This window comes from Anneissia japonica, unplaced genomic scaffold (assembly GCF_011630105.1).
Source record: "Anneissia japonica isolate Jap-2015-1 unplaced genomic scaffold, ASM1163010v1 scaffold287754_len4335492_cov202, whole genome shotgun sequence".
NCBI lineage: Eukaryota > Metazoa > Echinodermata > Crinoidea > Comatulida > Comatulidae > Anneissia > Anneissia japonica.
In genome coordinates, this window is record NW_022705543.1 from 3,662,671 (window position 1) to 3,685,487 (window position 22,817).

At 33.4% G+C, this 22,817-nt stretch overlaps 1 protein-coding gene across 2 annotated transcripts; it reads right to left on the reverse strand.

Annotated features, from left to right (window-relative positions):
* Nucleotides 1-22,817, reverse strand: LOC117105767 (protein tincar-like). 2 transcript variants are annotated; one of them, XM_033247044.1, is made up of 3 exons: nucleotides 22,664-22,817; nucleotides 1,923-2,468; nucleotides 1-1,617 (listed from the first exon to the last, which is right to left on the reverse strand). In XM_033247044.1, the coding sequence occupies exons 2-3, from the start codon at nucleotides 2,383-2,385 to the stop codon at nucleotides 422-424; spliced, it is 1,659 nt and encodes a 552-aa protein (XP_033102935.1). In that variant the 5' UTR covers nucleotides 2,386-2,468; nucleotides 22,664-22,817; the 3' UTR covers nucleotides 1-421. The 2 variants fall into 2 exon arrangements, with proteins under 2 accessions (XP_033102935.1, XP_033102936.1); XM_033247045.1 differs by lacking the exon at nucleotides 22,664-22,817 and adding an exon at nucleotides 15,196-15,480.

The window sequence follows — 22,817 nt, forward strand, 5'->3', positions numbered from 1 at the left end:
TAGTTGTTCATTCGTTCATTACTAAATACAATGAATTAAATTGAAATGAATTTAATTGTTAGATTAAAATAGTTGACTTCAAGTAATTGATTAATAGCAAGTCAATCACAACCTCATAAATCGCGAGTTTTAATCATAACCTTCCTTCAATCAATCAATCAATCAATCACAACTATCCTTTCTATCTTCATTCACAACTATTATTTCATTAAAAAATTGAAACAATTTCTTTCTATAAAGTGTAGTAAAAACAATTTGGAATATATACAATTGTCCATAAGGCAAGTGGTCATTAATGACTTGCCCAATTACAAATAAATTAAGATAAGTATACAGTTCTAATTTCATTCTAATTCCATTCTTAATAAACCTTTTGAGTGATGAACCTCCTCAAATGTAACATTCTTTGACAACTGACAATTCAGCATTCACAGGTGATGTGCTGGTGCCCAGAATACGTGGAGGAGGTAGTAGACGATACTGAAGCCGGTCTGCTGTTCGCAGGATTTTCATTGGCTTGTAACACAGGGTTTATCTTTCCAACATTGTTTGGGGTTATTGTATGCAACGGTTGGCATTCCTCAATCGATGCCGTTCCGTTGTGGAGTCTCTTTGGTGAAAATTTCTCTGGCATGTGAGCTATGAAAGCAGGAAAATTATTGGACAAGTGAATCTTCGAGGAGTTTCTTTTCTCTGGTTCCTCTTTAACATGCCTTTGATGGACATCTCCATTGCGATTGTTAACAAGTGTGAGCTCAATATCATCCCGAGACACCGGACTATCGGTTGTCACAGAACCTATAGATCCCACGCTTTGAGTAGTGCTTTCACTATCATCACGATCAGAGTCCAAGTATGCAAAATTGAAATCCCATTTGCGTTTCAAGGCAAAAACTACCCACAGAACCGCCCAGAAAAAAATGTAGAAGATATCATACAGCATACAAGCTAGTAGACGCGGGTCACCCACGTGTCGGAATGCTCGTAAATATTCAACTATCAACGGAGACTTGCACACAATGAAAATAACGAGAACACAGAGGGCCCCAATGTGAGGTATATAGCCTTGGCATCTTAATGCATTTCCACTGTACATAATCAAAGGTTTTCCTTTCTGTACATTCTTCTGTCGTTTACGAAGTTCCGACTCCTTCATTCGCGTGTAGCCGTACAAAAATGTGACGACAGCGCTTAAAAATATTGTGATATTATTGGTGAGAAATAGCCCGACAAGCCCGGCAGCACTGTTGACAACAGCTGGTTCGGGGATTCCATACTTTTCCCAGCCATATGTATGCAGTTTGTAAAGGAGAGATACGCCAATAAATCCAAGAGAATATTGAATCGCGTTGAACATTAGTTGAACAGACAGGAGTAATGCAAAGCCTTTGTGACAGAACCAAAAAACATCGCCATATAGAATTGCATACACCACCAGTGCGGTTACATAATTAATGTAATTAATGGTTACCATAGAGATTTTGTAGGGCGGTTCTTTGTGGTGTGGTTTTAAGTCTGGTTCCGATGTGGACAGTAGATCTGTTTCTAATGGTGGTACTGGGGTTTTATCTAGCTCAATTACAGGAACTAAACTCACTTCTGATCGCCAAATAGATTCTGCGAAAAGTAAGAATTCAACATATTTACTAAAATACATAAAATATAAAATCAATTTCAAAGAATGAAATTAAAAATAAAATGATTGCAACAATTATATTTTGTTGGATTTGAGTGAAAAGGGGTTTTGGGCTTAAATCATGTCAGAAACCAACATTTTGTTTACAATAAACAAGATGACTTTCTAAACTACAACAATTCTTTTCAGAACTACCTATGTGGTGTACCGCAACATATATGTTATTACTTCATCATGCAAAACTTCAAACAATAAACAAGATGATTAAGCTTTATAGCATACACACCTGGGGGTAATAGACCATGTTCTATTTCACGTGCTTGTAGAAACATAACAGGTAGAAGAAGACAGAAGGCTGATACTATGTGCATCGTAGCGCCAACTGGTCCTAGATGTTTTGTATAACGGCGAACAAACACAAGCTTTGCTTTTATACTACCTCCCCACTTAGGCGGTCCTTTGTCACCCTTTTCCATCCCAAGTTTTGTACGATCGTTAGCATTATTCCCAACCTGGAATATCTGCGTTGGTATAAATAAGATTGTTATAAGTAATGCGGCGACAACGCAGAGCATGTATAGACCAAGCTCTGGGTAGGGAATCATTCCCTGGGGCCAGTCCATGTGGCGCACACGATGGTAGTGATAGAAAGCACTGATGATGAGGTATGTGTGTGTGACAATCACAAACACACAGTACCAAATAGACTGAAGACTATTGAGTTTCATTGAGCCTTTTTTAACTGTCATCTTGGTACGACTTGTCCAGAAGCTTGAGCACACTAAAGCGTTGATTATCAACCTTGTAACTCCCTTCGATTTGAAAGTTTAATCTGCACAAAATAAAAACAAGAATGTAATTAATCATTAATATTAATAACTACAACAACATATTTTGTTTCTTATCAAATACAACAAATAAATCCTCATGACCGATATCAAGTATGAATCTATAAAAGCTAAGCTACCAGTTTAAAAATGTAATTAACAAAAAATGACTGCCACTAAACAATGGATAGTTATACCAAAGAATATTTATTGATTATTCTGAGAAGTAGGCTGAGAAATACTAAGCAGGTGTTGTGAGGAAATATGAATAAAGGCAGCCTAATACACACTATTAATTAGTAAGTCCGGTGTGAGGAAGGCTGGCTTAGTATAGCATTATTCAATACCAGACAAAAATGCATATCTTCTTCTATACTAAAAATAGCTCCTTTCATATGCATAGCTAAAAGGTGCAAAAATATGCATTAATAATTAAAATTGCACTGTAAGTAAAGAGTATGAAACATTTTTAGAATATTAAAAACAGAATTAATATAAATATGGTTATTATCATAGAATTCATTTTTGAGATATGTAAATTTGATGTAATAATCGACAAGGTTATGGGGATGATGAATTTTAGGCAATAGACTGGAAGTCTAGGGGATATGGAAGGGGCCATCTAGGGGATAAGGAAGGGGCCATTGGGAGGGTAGGTACTGTACCACTTGGACTATCCGACTCCTTAATAAAAATGAAAGATTACTGTTACAATGTAAAAACTTTTTTTTTCTGGCACTGTATTAGTTGTGATACATCACATGAATACACCACTGAATTTATATTTCATATTATCAAAAATTATTAATATTTCTCCATATAAACACCATAAATTAATGTTTGGTTTTTTACAAATATTTTATGCTATGTTTATGTTTATGAATATGACCAGAATTGATGAGTTGCAACAGCCTTATCAAATGCATTTGTTAATGATATGTCATTCAAAATTGAACTTGAAGTGGAATCAGTTGTTTGTATTTATCTGCACAGTAGACATTGATTGTTGAAACATCGTGCATCGTCTTTAATTTGATTGATTGGTTGATTGAGTGATTAATTAATTTTTAACTTCTTTCAGGCCCATGTTATTTATCTATATCGTTTGTATTTTACTGTTTGGTGCTGGGCCTTTTTTTCTTGTGATTGTTGTCCATGGAAGGAAACTCTTCTGAAATAAAAGTTGAATTGAACTGAATTGAAATACTTAATTATTACTAATTATATGGTTTGATTTTTGTATTAGATATTAGAAAATATAACCATTCTCTTTAACTCCACTGTTTTAACTAATCTGAAGATAGGAATTATTTTAATATTATTATACACTTTGTTTATTTGGAGCTTTTGATGATCAACTCAATGCAGTTGGATTACATAAAACACAACATTAGTCAAGCGTTCAAAAACACTGACAAGGTGACTTCACCATTCAAGGCTCAGCTATTGATTCATACACGAATGTAGAATTGATTTTAAGTTGCACAAACAGGTAGGCCTACTGTAGGCAATCTTTAACAGAGTATAGCACAATGCACGTCATAACACTGCACGACACCATTTGTCAACAGAAATCATACGACAGCTGATCAATTTCTGCAAATTTTTTGATAGATGATTTCATGAAGAAAAATGAATATAAATTATAGTACTAATTAAAAATGTTGCTAACTGTAATACAGTATGGTTGCTCCTGATCCTAAGTAGTTGTGTCAGAAGGTTTTTCTATACATTTTTTATGAAGTCAGTCAGATAAGAAATTAATAACTTCAATTCACAGTATGTATACTGTATGCAGTAGAAATAATAATAATGCATTAAAATAACAACATACGTAGCAATATATACATTGAAAGAATTAAGTTCCTTGCTTCCAGAATTTAAAAAAATCTACAACCTATGCACACAAACCACCCTATACTACCACTTTCAGTGATGACATACCAACTAATTCTGAAAGTTCAAGACCACAATATCCTATTGCGCTTAAGAAACGTTCACTGCAGCTTAATCACTAATCATGACAAAGCTTCCTCTGCACTATGGTGTACTAATTTTATAGATACACGTATGAACTAAACTATACATACTCTTTTCTTTTTAATTATTGTTAATCAATTCTATATATTGTATTGTATATATTTTTGTTATGTTTTAACAGTATCACTTTGAAAATTTGTACAATAGTACTGAAAGTGCCTACAGTATAAATAAATAAATAAATAAATAAATAAATAAATAAATAAATAAATAAATAAATAAATAAATAAATAAATAAATAAATAAATAAATAAATAAATCAATCAATCAATCAATCAATATATCAATCAAGCAATCAATAAAAACCGATTCACTAATTTTGCCAATAACTTAACTACATACAGCAGAATGCTTATTATTACTGTAAAAGAAAGGGGACACCTCCCGGGTGAAACAAAGTGCCCCATTATTATGTTCCCGGAATAGGGGTTGGCCATAGTGTTAAAATCTTGTTTAGCAAAAAATACATCCCTTAAATAGTGTTTATTTTATTTTGGTTTTTTTTTTATCTATTTCAATAGGGTTATATTTATTTTATGTTTAATATTTACCTGTATTAATACAATAAAGTTTGGCACCATATATCTTTTATCTTTTTGAAGGAATACAGACATGCAGTACTAAGTTTGTATGAACATAATCAAATTAGCTATGTCAACAGTTAAATTACAAATCTGAATAATTTAATAGCATTGTTGCTCCCACATAAACAGGCTCTTTTCTCCAACCACCTTTTATTTTTTTTTAAAAAGCTACAAATTTTATTAAATATTTGAAACCTGGAGGTCAAAAGCTAATAATTGTTAAAATGGATGACAAATGGCAAACAGGCTTTAAGATGGTCAATATAGAAATTTTAGCTGATTTGAAGACTTTCGTTTTTGACGACAAGCGTCTGCTTTTGCCAGAGTGGGCCACATATTCAAAGCAACACTCAAATTTCAATGCATCATTCCAGTCTGGTACACATGAAAGATGACACAAAAACATGCAACTAGAATGGTTTAATCAAACGTGCTGGCTCGCCATTTTGCCATCTGCAATAAAACATCTTTTATTGCAGATATATTCCTCTGCTTTTGTACTATACAAATATCATTAATCTCATTTATAAGCCGAATCATTATTTCTACTCTATATTTATGTATCAATATAGGGTATTGTAATATACATAGAACTCTGCCTTAAGATATATTGAGAAGATAATGGGTTTTCATTATCTTTAAGCATTTACCTTTAATGTACTTGAGCTGTAATTGCTACAGAAATTACCTTCTCATTCATAGAAAATCCAGGTTAACAAATGTGTACAGTATCTAACACAATGCAAATCAGAACTTGGATATCTCTTTTTCCTTAACTATTATTACATTCCTCCAACTACGGTACCTTTTTGATTTCAGACCTAATGGTTGAAGTGCCTCTTGGAAGGCTAATCTTATCTATATACAATAAACCAAACTGAAATCAACCTCTGTTTATATTAAAACCTTTTATTATTTAAATACCTACACCTGCAATCCACCACAATCACAGTAATATCCGGTGCACAGTAGGTTTTGCTGTGTGGTAAATTTAACCATCGTTCCACTTGATTTGATAATCTCTATACATGACCAGACACATAGAATATATAATTCAATTCCATTTATTCAGAATTTTCATTCGGAGAAATACACATAAAATATCAGAAAACAATAAAAGTATCACATCTATAATACATTATAAGAAATAGAAAGTATGCTGGATAATAAAGGATTTATAAATGCTATATAAATAGTATGCTATCATTCATCCCTTTGAGTTGATTGACTGAATCCACTGAATTGAAAAGAATTGTCGAATTATGTAAGTTCTTTGACACCCTTCAACATTTGTTGTTGTGTTCAGCATCAATGGTAACCATAGAAACAGGCTTATCAGATTGTCTAATGGACTCGTCTAACGTCATGTTTAAGCATATTGATCAAATGCCAATTAGGCCTACTAGCCAGTGTGTTCAACTCAAGTGATCAGGAAATCATTCGTTGAAACTGGAACTACATTCGCTGGTGAAAATTACTAATCAAAATTGCATTGATTCCTTTACAATGCAAAATAGCTGTGCCAGCCCCTAGATGTCACAGGGTCATGTGTAAGCGTCTAGGCCTGCTAATATAATCCTACCAACCATTCATATTAAAAACACACTTTATGATTTAGTCATGAGAAAACATCCTTATAAGATTTGAACCCAAACCCCTAGGATTAGCAAACCGATAACCAGGAGGTTTGAAAGAACCCCCCTCCCACCTCTTCCAGAAATGTTATTAGTTTATTACCTTTAACAAGTGTATTGGTAACAAATCTTTTCCGTGCGAGGCGCCACTCGTCTGGAATAACCTTTCAGTGTACATTCGATCTTCACCATCTGTGGCTGTCTTTAGGTCTTAAGGTAGATTCACACCGAATCCGAATTCGGTTCGTAGAACGTTATCAATGCGCGTCTTAGTACACGCCTCTATTCTTTACCACTGATTTGATATTCTTTTTTCGTTTTGTTAACCATACGAACTGAATTCGGCTTCGGTGTGAATGCAGCTCAACCTAAAGACTCACCTCTCCCGCGCTCTTTGAAAATCCTGTCTACAAGTTTGATTAGGGCTAGCATACTAACCACCAAGCTACAATTTTTGATATTCAATTAAAAATGTATTGGTAGCACTGAAAAACAGTGACACAATAGATGCATTGGGAAATGTTTGTTTACAGGCGGTCACGTGACATAACTTGGGTATACATGAAAAACATTACAGCGCAATAGCATAAAAAAAGATAATGTTATGGTTACGAAAACAACCACCCACTGTTAACGTGAGAAATAAATGGCTAGGAAATCAGAGTTTTCAAAAGGAAATAAAAGCTACGCCATCTTGAGCCACCTTTTTCCTACGAACGTCCAGATTGCTGTCGTGCTCCAAATCGATTAGTTGTGCAATCAAAATATAAGAGCTCATTAGCTATAGCCTATTTTCACATTTACATATTAAAAGCATTTTTTAATAAACATGTTTTCCCTGTTGCTATTATAACTTTAATATGAACACTGTTAAATGAGGCTTTTATTGTTATTACAATTATGCTTTGAGGAGCATAAATGCTTTGAGTAGCATAATTCTGTAATTATCTGTACTATATTGAGTATTTTTTTCAAAATCTGATAAAAGTGAGTTGGTAGCAGTTACACAAATAGCCTCCTCTTCTGCGAGGATGTTTTGTGTATATTTAATGAACAGCCTGAGGCATGTTTTAAATGCCTACTTCTCAGCCAATCACAAGTTTGGAAACCTAAGAATGTTTCCATTTTCAAACAGGCATTGAAAAATATGTTGATGTTAGCTCATCAAAATTTTATGAGGTAAATATGTGGGATGGTTAACCATCACAAATCCTCAAGTATAAACAGGATTCAAGACAATAGGTTGACTAACGAGGACAGACACTACTGGTGCCACCACTTCAAAGAATACATCAATTATTCAAGAAATTAACAGAACAATTTCTGGAAGGTTAGAAGCACTTTTACTACAAGTTTACTGAAATTAGAGCTGCTGGAAAAAATCAATAAGATCTCCATTATTACTGCAACATAGCTTCTTTTTTTCTTTTTTTTCCTGAATCACAGAAAAACCAAAATGAATGTAAAATGTGATATTAATATAAATTTCGCAGGTTACAGTAAATTGAAGTAAATAAAAGGAGAAAAAATATGGACTACAATGGAAATCGAACCAGTGATGTTAAGTAAGGTTTTGTTGCTTTGCCAAATGATCCACACCACCCTAGTTAGAAATGGTTGAATCTGGTGAACATGTGATGCATTACACATTTTCTCTTTGACAGTGACGATTCTTGTTGACAATATTCAATCCATTCTCATCGATTCTCTAGACAATGGTTGAGATTTTGAAACCAGATGAAATTGCTTTGAAGATGTTTGCTCTGTTGTCTGTTCATTAGAACTTAGCAGAAATCAATATTTAATTTTAAACAATTAGAGTATAAGATTGACAACTGAACAAAAAGTAGAATTGAACTTGTGTTGTATGTATTATATTAAATTGTATTATATATCATCTTATGCTAAAATAAGAATCGGAGCTTTCACTGTGTCTTGCACGGTACATTTATTAGAACTTAGCATAGAACCAATATGGAAACAATTAGAGAATAAGATTGACAACTAAACAAAAAGTAGAATTGAAATTACATTGTATTCATGTATTATATTAAATTGTATTATATATCATCTTATGCTAAAATACGAATTGGAGATTTATACAGCTATCAACAATATTCTTATTATCTGTAAGGCCATGAAAATATAATAATAATAATAATAATTAATAATAAGAATAAATAATAATAATGATATTGATGATGATGATGATGATGATAATGACAACGATAATAATAATGATGATGATAATGATGGTAACAATAATAATAATAATAACAATAATTAATAATAATAATAATAATAATAATAGTAATAATATGCCTTAATAAATAATAATGTATTTTACATGAATTTAACTGAATCAGGGATAAAAATATTACTAGAAAAAGTAAGAAAAAATATTATCAACAACAATTAAAAGTAATTTAACTGGAATACATTATGTAGAGAATACATCAAGTTAATCTGAAACAAAAATCTCAATTACAATTTCGGGGACATACTGAATAGCTTTCACGAGTAACATTAAATTAGTTACATATGTTTCCTAGTATGTAAATTCACTGTAATATTTCAAATACCAATACAATTTTTAAGATTCCTTATATACTAAGTTATGAGTATGCTGACCATCACACCACTTATACAGCCGTGCTACTGATGCATACAGTGTCTGCCGGGGTCGTCACAAGGTTATTCAATTGTTCGTTGGTGAATGAATTATTTTTTTACCTCCATCAAATGAACTACTTTTTAATACCAAGGAAAAAAAATCACTCAGCCAAAAATATATTGAATGTATAGTAGACATGACATCATCAATTGAAAAGTCGGATTAAGCTGTGTGGTTTTGATTTAAAGAATTGACATTTCCTTTTTATTATTTACTATGGACAAATTATTAGGTAATAAAGTGCAGAGAAGTAATGTGGGAATAGATTATTATATACCTCATACATAGATTCTAGGCATCTGATTGAATAAGAAACAGGCAATAGAAAGTACTATTCCCCTCAAAAAAGTACTATTCCCCTGAAAAATAGTACTTTTTAGACCTGTCACATGGTGCAAACTCTACTCCCCACCATCGCGCTGACGATGGAGGGGACTGCGATCTCTACAATGAAAGAGATTGGCACTTGACAGTGCCACAGATCAGCAATTAGACGATAAACAAAAATCACAGAGGCTGTCGGTTTGAGTTCCTGGATGAGGAAGAACTAGGCCTAGCCTAGGAATATACTTCGAAGCTGATATACTTCGAAGCCGATAACACAAGCACCAAAAGAGAAATTAAATATGCCTTTTCAATAGTCGACAAATATTGCAAGACGATGGGTTGAAATTGAAGAAATGAGCAGAGAAGAGCTAGACACACTCTTTGATCCCCTAGGCAATAGTCATACTAGTAGGCCTCTAGGCTAGGAAATAAATACTTTTTTAGGCCTCAAAGAATCTACAGTATGTATGCGGTATAAAAAACAAATATTGACTGCTCCAGATCCGGGAAACGGTGAAATCTATTGCCCCTCAGTCATGTGGAGACCGTAGTCTCAGGAAGACAGGCTACGATCTCCACATCACCTCGGGGCAATAGACTTCACCATTCCCCTCATGAGCAGTCAATATTTATATACTGTCACTGCTACAATGGTGTTGGATAACATTTTTATATTCTATGGTAATGATTGGCAAACTGGCAAATATTGGATTGGCCTTTTATTTATTTTTGGCCTCTGCAATATGGTATTTTTTTATATATTTATATTATTTGGACTACAGGTCTTTTTTCAATTAAAGACCACTTTTGGGACCTGGGTTTCCATGGACTTTAGTAGCATTGGTCTCTCATTAGAATAATAAAGATAAAAGACATTTGTTAATTAGGGACCATAGAATAGTTGTCTTTAATTGGAGTTAGTCCTTAATTGGAGGGGTTTTTCATTGGAAGGAGACCTGTATTTCCAAAATGACTTACCATACCATATGTTCTTAACTTATCACCATATTGTTCTTTTCACATTGACCTATTGTTTGCCAGTCATGGTTGCTCTTCATTTCCATTCATTTACTTTTGAAATGTCTTATTATGTTATTACATATTACAATTTTAATGTATTTTTATGTTACTTTTATCGCCATTTTTCATGACTTTTGCTTTTGCTTGATTGATGTTTTGATGTTTCAATGTACATTTTTTGTAAATACAGTATAATGTAATTCAGCCTTGGCTGCAATTTTTATGTAAATAAAAGAAACAGAAACTGATTGATCTGGAACAATATATTTTTGAATTGGAGGTTGTTAATTCCTAGGTTGTTAAATTGTATGATAACGTACTCATAATACTTAAGTGGTTTATTCCGTGTAAAATTATAATGATTTTTTTGCCAGCACTGCCCAACCTAAGCCACATGAGGCCACAGACCATGAACTCTTAATCCTGCAATCAGTTCGGATTTAATGCCGGATCAATATGGAATATGCAATTTTTCTTTTCCAAATAATTGGATAAACAATATTCAATAAGTTAAGTAATAGCAATATATTGCACATGTACTGTAAGATTAAAGTGAGTTGTAATTTTCCTATTTATTATTCCTCAATTTCAGATGGGTAGTTTATTGAGCAATGCGGTCTATAAAAAATATTATCAGTTTATCATCCTATCTAGGCTGGAAAAGTATGAGGGAGGGAGGCTTTTTTTTTATTTTTTATTTTGCTAAAGCCAAATATAACCCTTTAATTATTTGCCAGTGCATTGATATTCAAAGTAAAACATTATGGAGATAATACAAACAATATCTACTATTAATACTGTATTTAATTTTTTTTTAATGAAAAAATAATACATTTTTAAAAAAATTAATTTAAAAAAAAAAATTTTTTCAGTAGCATAGAAGACATGTGCACGAGGGTGATATAATAATAATTTTTTTTATTGGGCCTAATTATTACAGTATTTGAAGTCCCCTCTTAGGTTAAAAGTATTACAAAAGAAATGACAGTCCCAGCACTTTTAAGGACTAACTTGTAAAATTTAATCTCTAGCTTTCGTCCGCATAGATTATTTACTACCACCAGGAATTCTAAAAAGTCCTCAATGCATAGAGGTAACTAAAATGTTAAATTTTCTATTATATTTTTTTTATTTTGTTTTTTATTTGAAATTGTTAAATAAGCTTCATGGCCCTTTAAACTGAGTAATTGTTTATGCTAATTAGGTGAAAACTATATCAATGACCTGTAACTATAGAGTATGCTTGAGATACTGTATTATAACTTGATCTCCACAATACCTTCATTTGTGGATATCTAGTTTAGAATGGAATATTAATAAAATATACAACATTAATAAATAAATAAAAAAACATACAAGCATAATATGATAACATGCATGACATGACTAGCTCTATAGCAAAACAGTAACATTTATGTGAATCGAAGAACTTCAAAACTAGAACTTACTATTGAGTATGTTAATATGCATGCCCTACTTTTTACCTTGAGAACTGGAAACAAATTTCCTGTATAATTCCAGAATTGAAAGTGGTAGTTCAACACAACTGCTTAGGGTCTAAAAGTAAATTTGACTAGCGATATCGAATGATATGATACGACAACCGTCATTGCATGCAGGAAGTCAAATATAGTATGTTAATGAGAGCAGTGCTTAATGACACATTATGGTATCATGAGGTATAAAATACTATAATCCATCAGCCATATCTATCAATTTATTTTATTATTTTTGTGATATTTTAATCATAATTACTGTTTATTAATAGAAGAATTGAAAATTTTGGATGCACTATTAGGTAATATCTATTTATGATGTCTAAGTCACTATTTTCATCATATTCAATGTGTGTGTTTTTTTTTATCTTTGTATGTCAGGCCTGTTGCTACCATTAATATTGATAAGAGGTAGCCATAATATTTAATTTATAAGCCATGAACTACTCACACCTAGGGCTGAAACATAGCGAGAGCCACTTCACAACCTGTCAACAGTGCAAGCTGGGGTAACTTAAGCATGGCTGGCCGAGAATGGTCAGCGTGTGGTTCGAACCCTCGACAATGAGGTTCACAACCTGAATAGAAATCACTACACTAGAACGGCTGAAATATTTACTGAAAATAAACAATAATAATCATTTTGTGATTATTGCATCACGTTTTTGTGAAAATTTGTTGGCAATAATCGTCAGGTCAACGTGCCTGCAGACTACATGTTTCATATATTGGACATCGAACACAAGACTTATTCGTAACGGGTGGTCTATTCAGTAAACACATTATTGCTTAATCTTAAGAAGCTGCATACTCTATATCTATAATAAACCATTAATTTACATAACTATTATATCAAATATGAATAATTTATGGTAATAGTGCTATAAATATAGTATGGCGCGATTTTAATTACCAAAAATGTACAGAAAATCATGTGTGGACCCCAAAATTAGAACAAAATACAATCATCATCATCCATCACTTATTTGTCACAAAAAAACTTGCTTACTTATTTCTGATTTGGTGGCATATTTGTTTAGCATGTTTCCATTTAATGTTTTATTTACATTCAGAGAACGTTTTCTCCTAAAATATATTCCCTCTACAAGGGCCTCACAATAACACTTTGTTAACAAAATTCAATACAACGGCCATAATAATTTTATATCTAGCGTTATAAAATAATAATTAAATAAGAACGGTACAGAACTTTCAGAAAATTGATTACCTAGTATCATAAACACTTACCATTCAGTAATATCTAGAGTACATTTGGCAGGTGAAATATCTGTCAATATAACATCCCACACTACGGAGAAGGAGAGATTATGGACGTATATTGCTCAAATAATTCTGTTGCTATGGCAATAATTCAATTGCTATGGCGATGAATGCCACATAGGCATTTTACACTGACAATAAATGTCAATAGCTTATTGGAAAATCCTATGAACACTCTTTATCATTGATAACCTTTGGCAGGTAAATATTGATATCATTAACATCAGCACAGCCGATATGAGGATTGGTCAATAATACCAGTGGTCAGTAATCATCAGTATTATTACCAGCGGTCAGTTCAGTGGTCAATTCAATAGAAGAGGTGGAATGGCACACATTAAATTACTCTATACAGTAAAGACATACAGATACTGTAGTACAAATCAAGTAGTTCAAGCAGATTGTTGGTTACATAATTCTTTTTTTTTGGGGGGGAGTAGGTCAACTAATTCCTCCATGGTATGGAAGGGACAGAAGACTGACGCATCTGAATTCAAATATGGAGCTATACCGTAAATAAAGTTGGCTGTACTATGCATCATTATATTTAGAAAGATTACATCATGAAGGCAATATATGCTGTCACTAATATCCTCATGAATTTCACATGATCAACAGATTGATATCATAGAAACATAGCTAGCTTCCGTAGTTTCCTTGTCAACACAAAACATTCCAAAACTCATCTTAGAATTTGAGTTTGAGTTATAGAACATTAAAAAAACATAAATACAAAAACAATAGTCTTTAAAAAAATTGTGCATTGGGACACACTCTGATTACAAGGCGGAATACCAAGAAAAGTTTCCTTATTTCCACTTTTTTAACCGCAATTGCGCAAAAAGTAAACAACAAAAAACAAAAACTTAGGAAGATACCAGAAAATCATTGTTACAATGTGTTACTATCAATAAAATTTTATAAATATTGCTATTTATTAATCACGCGTCTTTCTTCCTATAGAGTATTATCGGTACGCCTAATTGCATTTCTTGGCACTCAAAGAGTTGAACTTGACTTTAATTAAATTTAAACAGTCATTCTCACAATTCTGTTGTCAAGGAGACATTATACTTTAACAACCAAAATGAACTGCATATTAGTGGCTGGTACCACAGCCAATTAGAGGACAGACAGCTCAAAATGTTTGTATTTTTAGCACACATCAAGGATGTATTAATAATGCTGCCTATTAAAAAATAATGGGCATTAATGCTTTGTCACCCTCAAGAAGATTTTAAGTAGTAACCAATATAAATAATCATGGTTTTAGAGAGCTGAATATATCTACTGTATCAGGATACTCTCAAAGTATATTACAGCATTGACAAAAAATATTTATCAAAAAATAAACTTTTACAGTACTTGTTGCTAAATGTCAGTGACATAAGAAAAAGGCCTGAAACACCAGGATGAGGCTTTTTTCGAGCCCTAATACTGCAGGAAGACCATCTGTTAGGCCCGGTGGGGTACAGGGCAAGCCTTTTTCTTATAAAAATTACTTAATGATCAACTGTAAACAAATAATAGGCCTACAATGTATCCACCTTGAGGAGTTGAGCATGGTTGAACTTAAATCCTACCAGTGATCCAGGCAACAGGTAGGACACACCCTAATAAATGGCAAAGAGGATATACTTGAAAGTTAATGTGAAAACAACTAATAATTAACTTACTATAAACTTGCAATATTCATTCTACAGTTGTAGCTAAAAGAAACCAGGCTGCATGTTTGATCACACTAATACTCTTACAGAACTGAGGCACCTAAAAAATGAGCTCCAAACACATAGAGCACACATGAAACGAATCAGGCCCACGAAGCATCCTTCAACACACGAACCAATCAATAGCACCGTAAATACGTAAAGAATACCTCAGCTTTAAAATACAAACCAATCAATAGTCATTAAACAATGCAGTGGACACCTCTGATACCTCCTTGGTTTTAAGTACCTTCCATAGTTACCATTAGATAATAGAGTAGCATTTTGTAGCTATGCACTCAGATTAATATGCAAATGAGATGTCCAAATGAATCATGATGCTGGTCACAAGGTGAAAATGCAACAAAGCAGGCTTAGTACTAGCGCTACTGTATTTTATTTTGTTAAATTTTTTTTCAATATATCATTTAAATTTGGTTGAATGTTTATCATTATTACAGGGCCATATGTCTTCCACAGTCTGAAAGTACCATTTCCGACCATCCAGAGGTTGCTATTTAAAAAAAATCTCATTTTGGAGGGAGAACCCCCTTTCAAACCCTTCCCCAGGTCAGGCCTACGTGCGCAAATCTCTATGTCGGACAGCTTAACCCCTCCAGAAAAAATTTCCTAGAGCCGCCACTGGTTCTGACCCTTAACCCGCACAAGGATTATAAATGACTCCCATATTTTGGTTCATCCCATTTACACACCTCCATACCTCTCCAAGGTAACAGCCAGCCCTAAATATTCTTATTATATTCTACATGTTCACATTAAAAAACAATCAGGTTTACTATCCCCAATTCCTATATCAACACCATTGTAACTTGATCTTTTCATTTTTAAATTCATTTGTTAATGAATTTTTTAATTGGATTATTTTCAGAGGTGGAAACATCTCAATTGCCGTAGCTAAAGACGGCATCCTGTAATCAATGGACACAAATGTCTTGGACCAACTGGAAAAGGTCAAGGCTTCCACTAGGACATAAAAAATTATTAGTGCCCTGATTTTTTTTATCTCTTTTATTTCCTTCTAATGCAAGTTTTTAATTTTGATGCTCGGACTAATGCTTTAAACCGAAAGGTCCACTGATTAATCTCAAATAAGAAAGTGTAATACATACTCCAAGTATTGAAATACACCCCATTGTTTTGGGATTCAATATGAATAATATTGTGATAATGACATAAATAATGTTGAAATATTGAATCCCAACACGATGGCGTGTATTTCAATACTTGGAGTATGTATTATACTTTCTAATGCTTTAAAGTTTTCACTTTCCCATTCTTTGGGATAAGCTCCCGTTGGATGTCTGTGATGCAGCACTTTTTTTAATTTCAACTTTTACAGTAAGCTGCTCAGGGAACACTATTATAACCATCATTTTCAGTGACTGCAATTATCATGGGCATGCCTGAATACCGGATCTTCTGCGTGTCTTGATTATTGTATCCGATTGGAAGGTTTCTTCAGATTGTGGCAGCATAGTTTTTTCGTTAAAAAAAATATTTTCATCCAGTTTTTGAATTTTGGTAGCCTACATTTATTTTTTGACTTCATGTGGGTAAATATATCATTTATATTTTCTGAAATTTTATGTAAATTTAAACGCAGATGTTGTTGCTAAACTGACCAATCGGACATGTTTGTTTTGGTCATGTGAAAAACTTATTAACACACTCTGTTTACGTTAATTTTTGTTGTCAACGAAGTTTATTTACGAACCAGTCGAATGAAAATAATACTCAACAAAAAATCGTAGTCAACGAAATGAACCAGTAGAATAAGCACAATAATCCTGGTGACACAGGATATGAGCAAAGGACCAAAAGAATTAGAAAATAAGAATCTTCACCAACAAACTATAGCCCAACCCGGATAATAACTGATAAGAAACATCAACACAACTGCTGTAATACATAATTATTATGAAAGCTGTACATTTAGTGTCATATTTCTTAGTATTGGGTCTCCAACTTTATGGGTGGAGAGACGAAGAAAAAAATAATTCTAAAATCTAAATTGAATACCCATTATACTATACTTTATATACAGTATCTCTACAGTATATCTACAGTATATATCATGCTATGCTGTTATTTTTCCAATGTTCAATGTTAAAATAAACAATTCTGAGGATTTGGTGATGGTTTCTGGCTGAGGAATGCCTGAATCATAAACTTTGAAGGCTGATTTCTCAAATATTATTCTTTAAACAGCTGTATGCTTAAACTCCTGTAACTTAATAATGAAATGTCAGATTTAAATGATTCTTTTACCATGCTCCCATTTTACTGTTTAACCCTGTATTAATAACTAAAAATCAATTTTTGCGACGAGTGACTGGGTTTGCTTGTCTTCGCCACATATGGTCTGTGGTTCAACCATCATTATCAAGCGAGAGAAACACTAAGTTTATACCTGAATAGCTATGGAATAATCAACGTGTAAGGTGATGCAGTTTGGACCAATGGGAAGACAGAATGAATGAGGCAACTAAAGTGTTAAAGTTCATATTAAAATGTATCAGCTGCTTGTTGGCTTTTAACAGTTTTTTAAAGTCAAGTTTCACAAAAAAAATGAAATGTAATGTTTAAAGACTGCTCACAATAATAAGCACTGCAATACAAAAGTGCCCTGAGAATATTTTGACAATTCTCTTTGAACCACTAGACAAAATCAATAATTCATATTGGAAATATTTGACCTATAAACACAAACATCAATTGAAACATTGAAGAGACACCAGAGAAATATTAATGAACTAAATACTATAGAATTTATGAAATGTCTGAGAAACCTAAAGTAGGCCCTACTTGGACTACACTAAATATTTTATATTAAAAAATGTTTGGAAACTTTGAAGTCTAATAAAACAAGAGTTACACTACTCTACATTTTTCATGAAATGAAAGAACAAGATAAAAATTGGGACAAGTTAATGTTATTTCAATTTTTAAAAACAGGTCTCCCTCTAATTAAAGACACCTCCAATTAAACAGCAGAAACATACTATCCAAATTTTGTGCATGTTACATGTCGCATACCAAAGCACTTTTTTATAAACTTAATGTATTAAACGTATTTGATCTAAATATATTACAAATTGCTTTATTTATGTTTAAATTATCCATTAATCATATACCATATCATTTATGCACTTTATTCGATAAAATATCAAATCTTCACACCTTCAATACCTGAGTGGCAACTAGTAATAGCTTTTTTACATATCCGTGGAACTCTACGAATCATTAAGGGGTTCATCTGTGTTTTACATGGGTCCGAAAATTTGGAACAATCTTGATTCAGAATTACAAAACAACCCCTCCATTTCCAGCTTTAAATTCAATTATAAAAAATTATTAATTTCCTTGTATGTATAATATCTATGTCACGCTTTTCTCTACTTAAGCCTATTTACGAGGGATTAATTTTCCAATTCGCCAACCTTTTTCTTTTTTACATGACTTTTATTACTACTGTATATTTCATTTACGTTGTACTCCTAATTTGTTATTGTTAATATATTTTACTGGTGTTCATTGCTTAAAGTTCATTGAACTTATATTGAACTCCATCCACACATTTCATATTTTCAGTTCTACATTTAATTATAATTATTGATGAAATATGAATTGTCATCATTAATTTTTAGTCTTAAATACTGTTATATTATTATCTGTTCAATTTATAAATGAAATTAATTTTGTCAATGTATTATTTATGTGTGGAAAAATTGCAATAAGCAAACAAAACAAACACACCTCCAATTAAAGACTACTTTTCTGTGAGCACATATTAACAATGTTTTTATCTTTATTATTCTAATTACAGACCAAACCTGTTGAAGACCATGGAAAGTAAAAGTTTAAATTAAAGGAGACTTGTACTAATCTTTACAAAATAATTAATTAACAATAACAATCTCTGTTTAATATTATCAAATGACACTAAATAAGTTTAATTTAAAATTCTACTTTTATCAAGTAATCTCATTTTATTTCTGCTTCTTCGTTTAAACTGTTTTCCACAGAACATCCATATTGTATAACAACCAACTTCCCTACTAATCTATCTACCACCTTAAAAATACAATGTGCATGACATTGAAATTCATCTGACTAGAATATCGAAGGAGACTTGTACCAAATGACCCTAAATAAGTTTTAGTTCTATTTTTATCAAGTAAACTCATTTTATTTGTTTTTTTTTTTTTGTTTAAACTATTTTCCACAGAACATGCATGCTATGGTAGTTGACACATGTACTGTACAGGGAAGATTTCCCTTTGTTAACTACCATTTCGTGTGAGGAAAATAAAATTGTGAAAACATATTGTATAACAATCAACTTCCCTACTAATCCATCTGCTACCTTAAAATACAATGTGCGTGACATTCAAATGACTTTCGAATATAAGAGCAGTCTGGCACAGCGGTTGTAGATTTGCTTCTCAAGTTTGAGTTTCAATCCCAAGCAGAGCCTTTTGCTTGTGTCTAATAGGCAAAGCACTTTACCTACAGTTGTGTCTCTCCAGCCAAGAGTACAACTGGGTACCTACTGTAGAGGTAGGCTCAAACACAAAATGCGATCTGATTACAGAGCTGCAACATTATGGAATTCTCCAAGGCAGCTGAGTAGGTATATGTGTTTCCAGGGGTGGATCCAGGATTTTAAAAGAGGGGGGTTCAAAATGTTTCCAAAAAACCCCCCAAAAGAAAGGAGGGTCCTCCCTCAGGAAAATTTTGATTCCTAGATGGCCGGAAATGAGCTTTCCCGACTTCTGAGGAGTCTTTAAATGACCTTTAAGTTCTTCAAAATTCAAGGTTTTCCCCCTCTTGAGAAAAGGTCAGGTAATTTTATCTCATTCTTTAGGCCTATCACAGAGGGGAAAAAAAATCAGACAGACAATACATTTTTATATCACAATAACATCGAGTAGTTAGATACGAAGTCTTTCTTCCATGGATCGATGATCCGATAAGCCTGAAGAACGCCCTTCGTACATAAATTATTACGACGGCGAACCAAAAACAGTGTGTATAATTTATTTAATTGAAAACTAGTTGGGCTAAGCTTACTTTGTCTGATCTTACAACCTATGCCTAGGTAGGTTAGCATGCCTTTTGTAAGCCAGGACCCAGTTGTATTTTGTTACGTTTCTTCACAAATGGGGGTTCGTCCGAACCCCTTGAACACCTGCTGGATCCGCCACTGGTTTCATGTGCTTGATCCAATGACCGGGGGTAATAATGTGAAGCACTTAGAGGCATTGTTGGCATTAAGCGCTACAGTATATAAATGTAACATAATATGACTTGCACATTGGTAATCTAAAAATAACTTTGCATAACTTCCCATTGTTCCACAGACAATAGTCATGAATATATTATCATTACTTCCTTCGATAACATCTGTTGTAAAATGCATTTTCTGAGGCCATAATGTAGTTTCACTCTCAGCACTGCCGAGCTTGTCAGGTAGTCGGACCAAAAAAAAATTTTTAAATAGGCCTACGCCAAGCCCGAAATATGTATTTTACAGTCGTAGAGTGCCATTTTCAGGCATCCAGAGGTCCTTATTTTTTTTTAAATCTCATTTTGGAGGGGGACACCCTTTACCAAACTCTCCCCAATCAGTAAGCTTAAGCCCCCGTTGGAGAGCTTAGCCACCACTCCGCCCAACCCTGCCTCCTGAATCTGTAGAGCCGCCACTGCATAATTGCATTGGTTCACATATTAAGATTTGTTTAAGTCTAACTTTTGGCAAAATCTTGGCGGAAATCGCCCCTTATTTTCCGAAATGCGTGGACGGATTTCTAGGCCAAATTTTTGCACAGAGATATATTCCCCGCGCATGAATTACTATACAGTTTGGTCACAATCCATAATATGCCTTTTTTATGCTGCGGTAAACATCTTCAGTCGATGACAAACAGTGCTGAGCAGCGAAGCATAACCACTACAAAAGAACATAGCGTTCAGCCACATTTTCGGAGGTTAAGTTACTTAAAAAATCATAACTCCTTAACAGAGGGTCGTATCAACATAATTTTTTCTTTAAAATGTTCGCAAAGGTTATATCTACGTACTGTATGAATAAAAAAAAAATTGAAAATTTTTTTTAGTCTGTCAAAACTGAACTGGAAAATAGTTGACAGATTTTGTATAGTGTGTGTTGCTATTATTATTTCAATTAAGTCGGTGTTATTTCGATCGGCCCCATTTTCGGTTCCCCTGTCGGACATCTCTGGATCCGCTCCTGCCGGTAGGGGTTCAAGGGCCCTGTCCATATACGGTAAATGAAATGTTAAAGCTTAAACAAAGTTGAATAATTTAAAAAAAAAAACAAATCGAAACAATAGCAGACGAGAAGTGAACACACGCATACACATTCACTGCAATGGCTGCACCAAAAATAGCTAGTCTAATTTTATCCTCTGACCTACTTCACTCTTTGCAGTAATGCACCCAGATTCCTGAAGGTGGCGTACAAAGGATGTGTCTGCTTTACCCTCAAGGGTACCGCGGGAACCTGTTCATGGGCGTTTCTATCCGTTTTTTATACTAGTTTCCATGCAACAATAGGCCTTGAAAGTGAAATTTCCAGCTTAATAGGCCTAATAATAATATTAATAAAATACTACTAAAAATAATTGTTAATAACTGATAATGTTGCAGTAATATAGCCTATAAATAAATAAATATAAGTTTCATGTTTAACAAACGGTATATCGCTTCGCTACCGTGTTCTATTAAAGTATTATTCGCGGCTGCACAGTTGGCACTCCATACACCGCGGCCGAAATGCATGAAAAAATACCAACTCAGGCCGAAACGACTCAGGGCCGAAATGACTTTGGCCGAATCGACCTGAGGACGAATCGACTCAGGGCCGAAACGACCCAACACCGCTACTACTACTACTAGGCCTAATAAGCCAAGTAATACTTAAATATAAAAATAATATTTTAATAATTAATATGACAGTTGGCCTAGGCCTATTTAATATTTAATAATATTATTAAATAATACAGTGTTGAAATGGACCATCCATTCTGGAAAAAGAGTGGAAGTCTTCGAACTCAATTACAATTTCACAGAAAAAAACACCATACCTAGGCCTACTCTATGCCTATCCTAGGCCTCCCTATGTGCCTTCAGGACATGCTGGCCTAGCTAGTAGTAGTAGGCCTAGGCCCTATATCAGGTATAATAAGCCTAGCCATAAAATAGGCAGCATCGAATAGTAGCAGCAGCCAGGCTAACTCCCCTACCAGTACCAATTATCCACCGATCATGAGATTTTTACCCAGCCCATTTCCACTGCAAACGACATTCATCCGTCATCGACAGCAGCCTACATTGTAATATTGGAAATTTGAATCGATGAGACACAATGTAAAAGTTATGCTTCAACACTTACTATTGAATATCCTGTATTAAGTAGAATGTGACATCTTGAAAACTATTTTTTTTTCTGTGTTACTCGGTGGTATGATGGTATTTCGCGTCCCAACAAAACATACGCTCACTCGCGTTGCTATCGCTGCAAGATCTGCTTTTTTTTGTGTTTTGAG

What these genes read in the sequence shown, in the direction of transcription:
- LOC117105767 (XM_033247044.1), bottom strand. Translation starts at nt 2,385, where the DNA reads ATGACAGTTAAAAAAGGCTCAATGAAACTCAATAGTCTTCAGTCTATT. An exon ending in ACATGGTCTATTACCCCCAG is followed by an intron (nt 1,618 to 1,922) that starts GTGTGTATGCTA and finishes TACTTTTCGCAG; the next exon opens with AATCTATTTGGCGATCAGAA.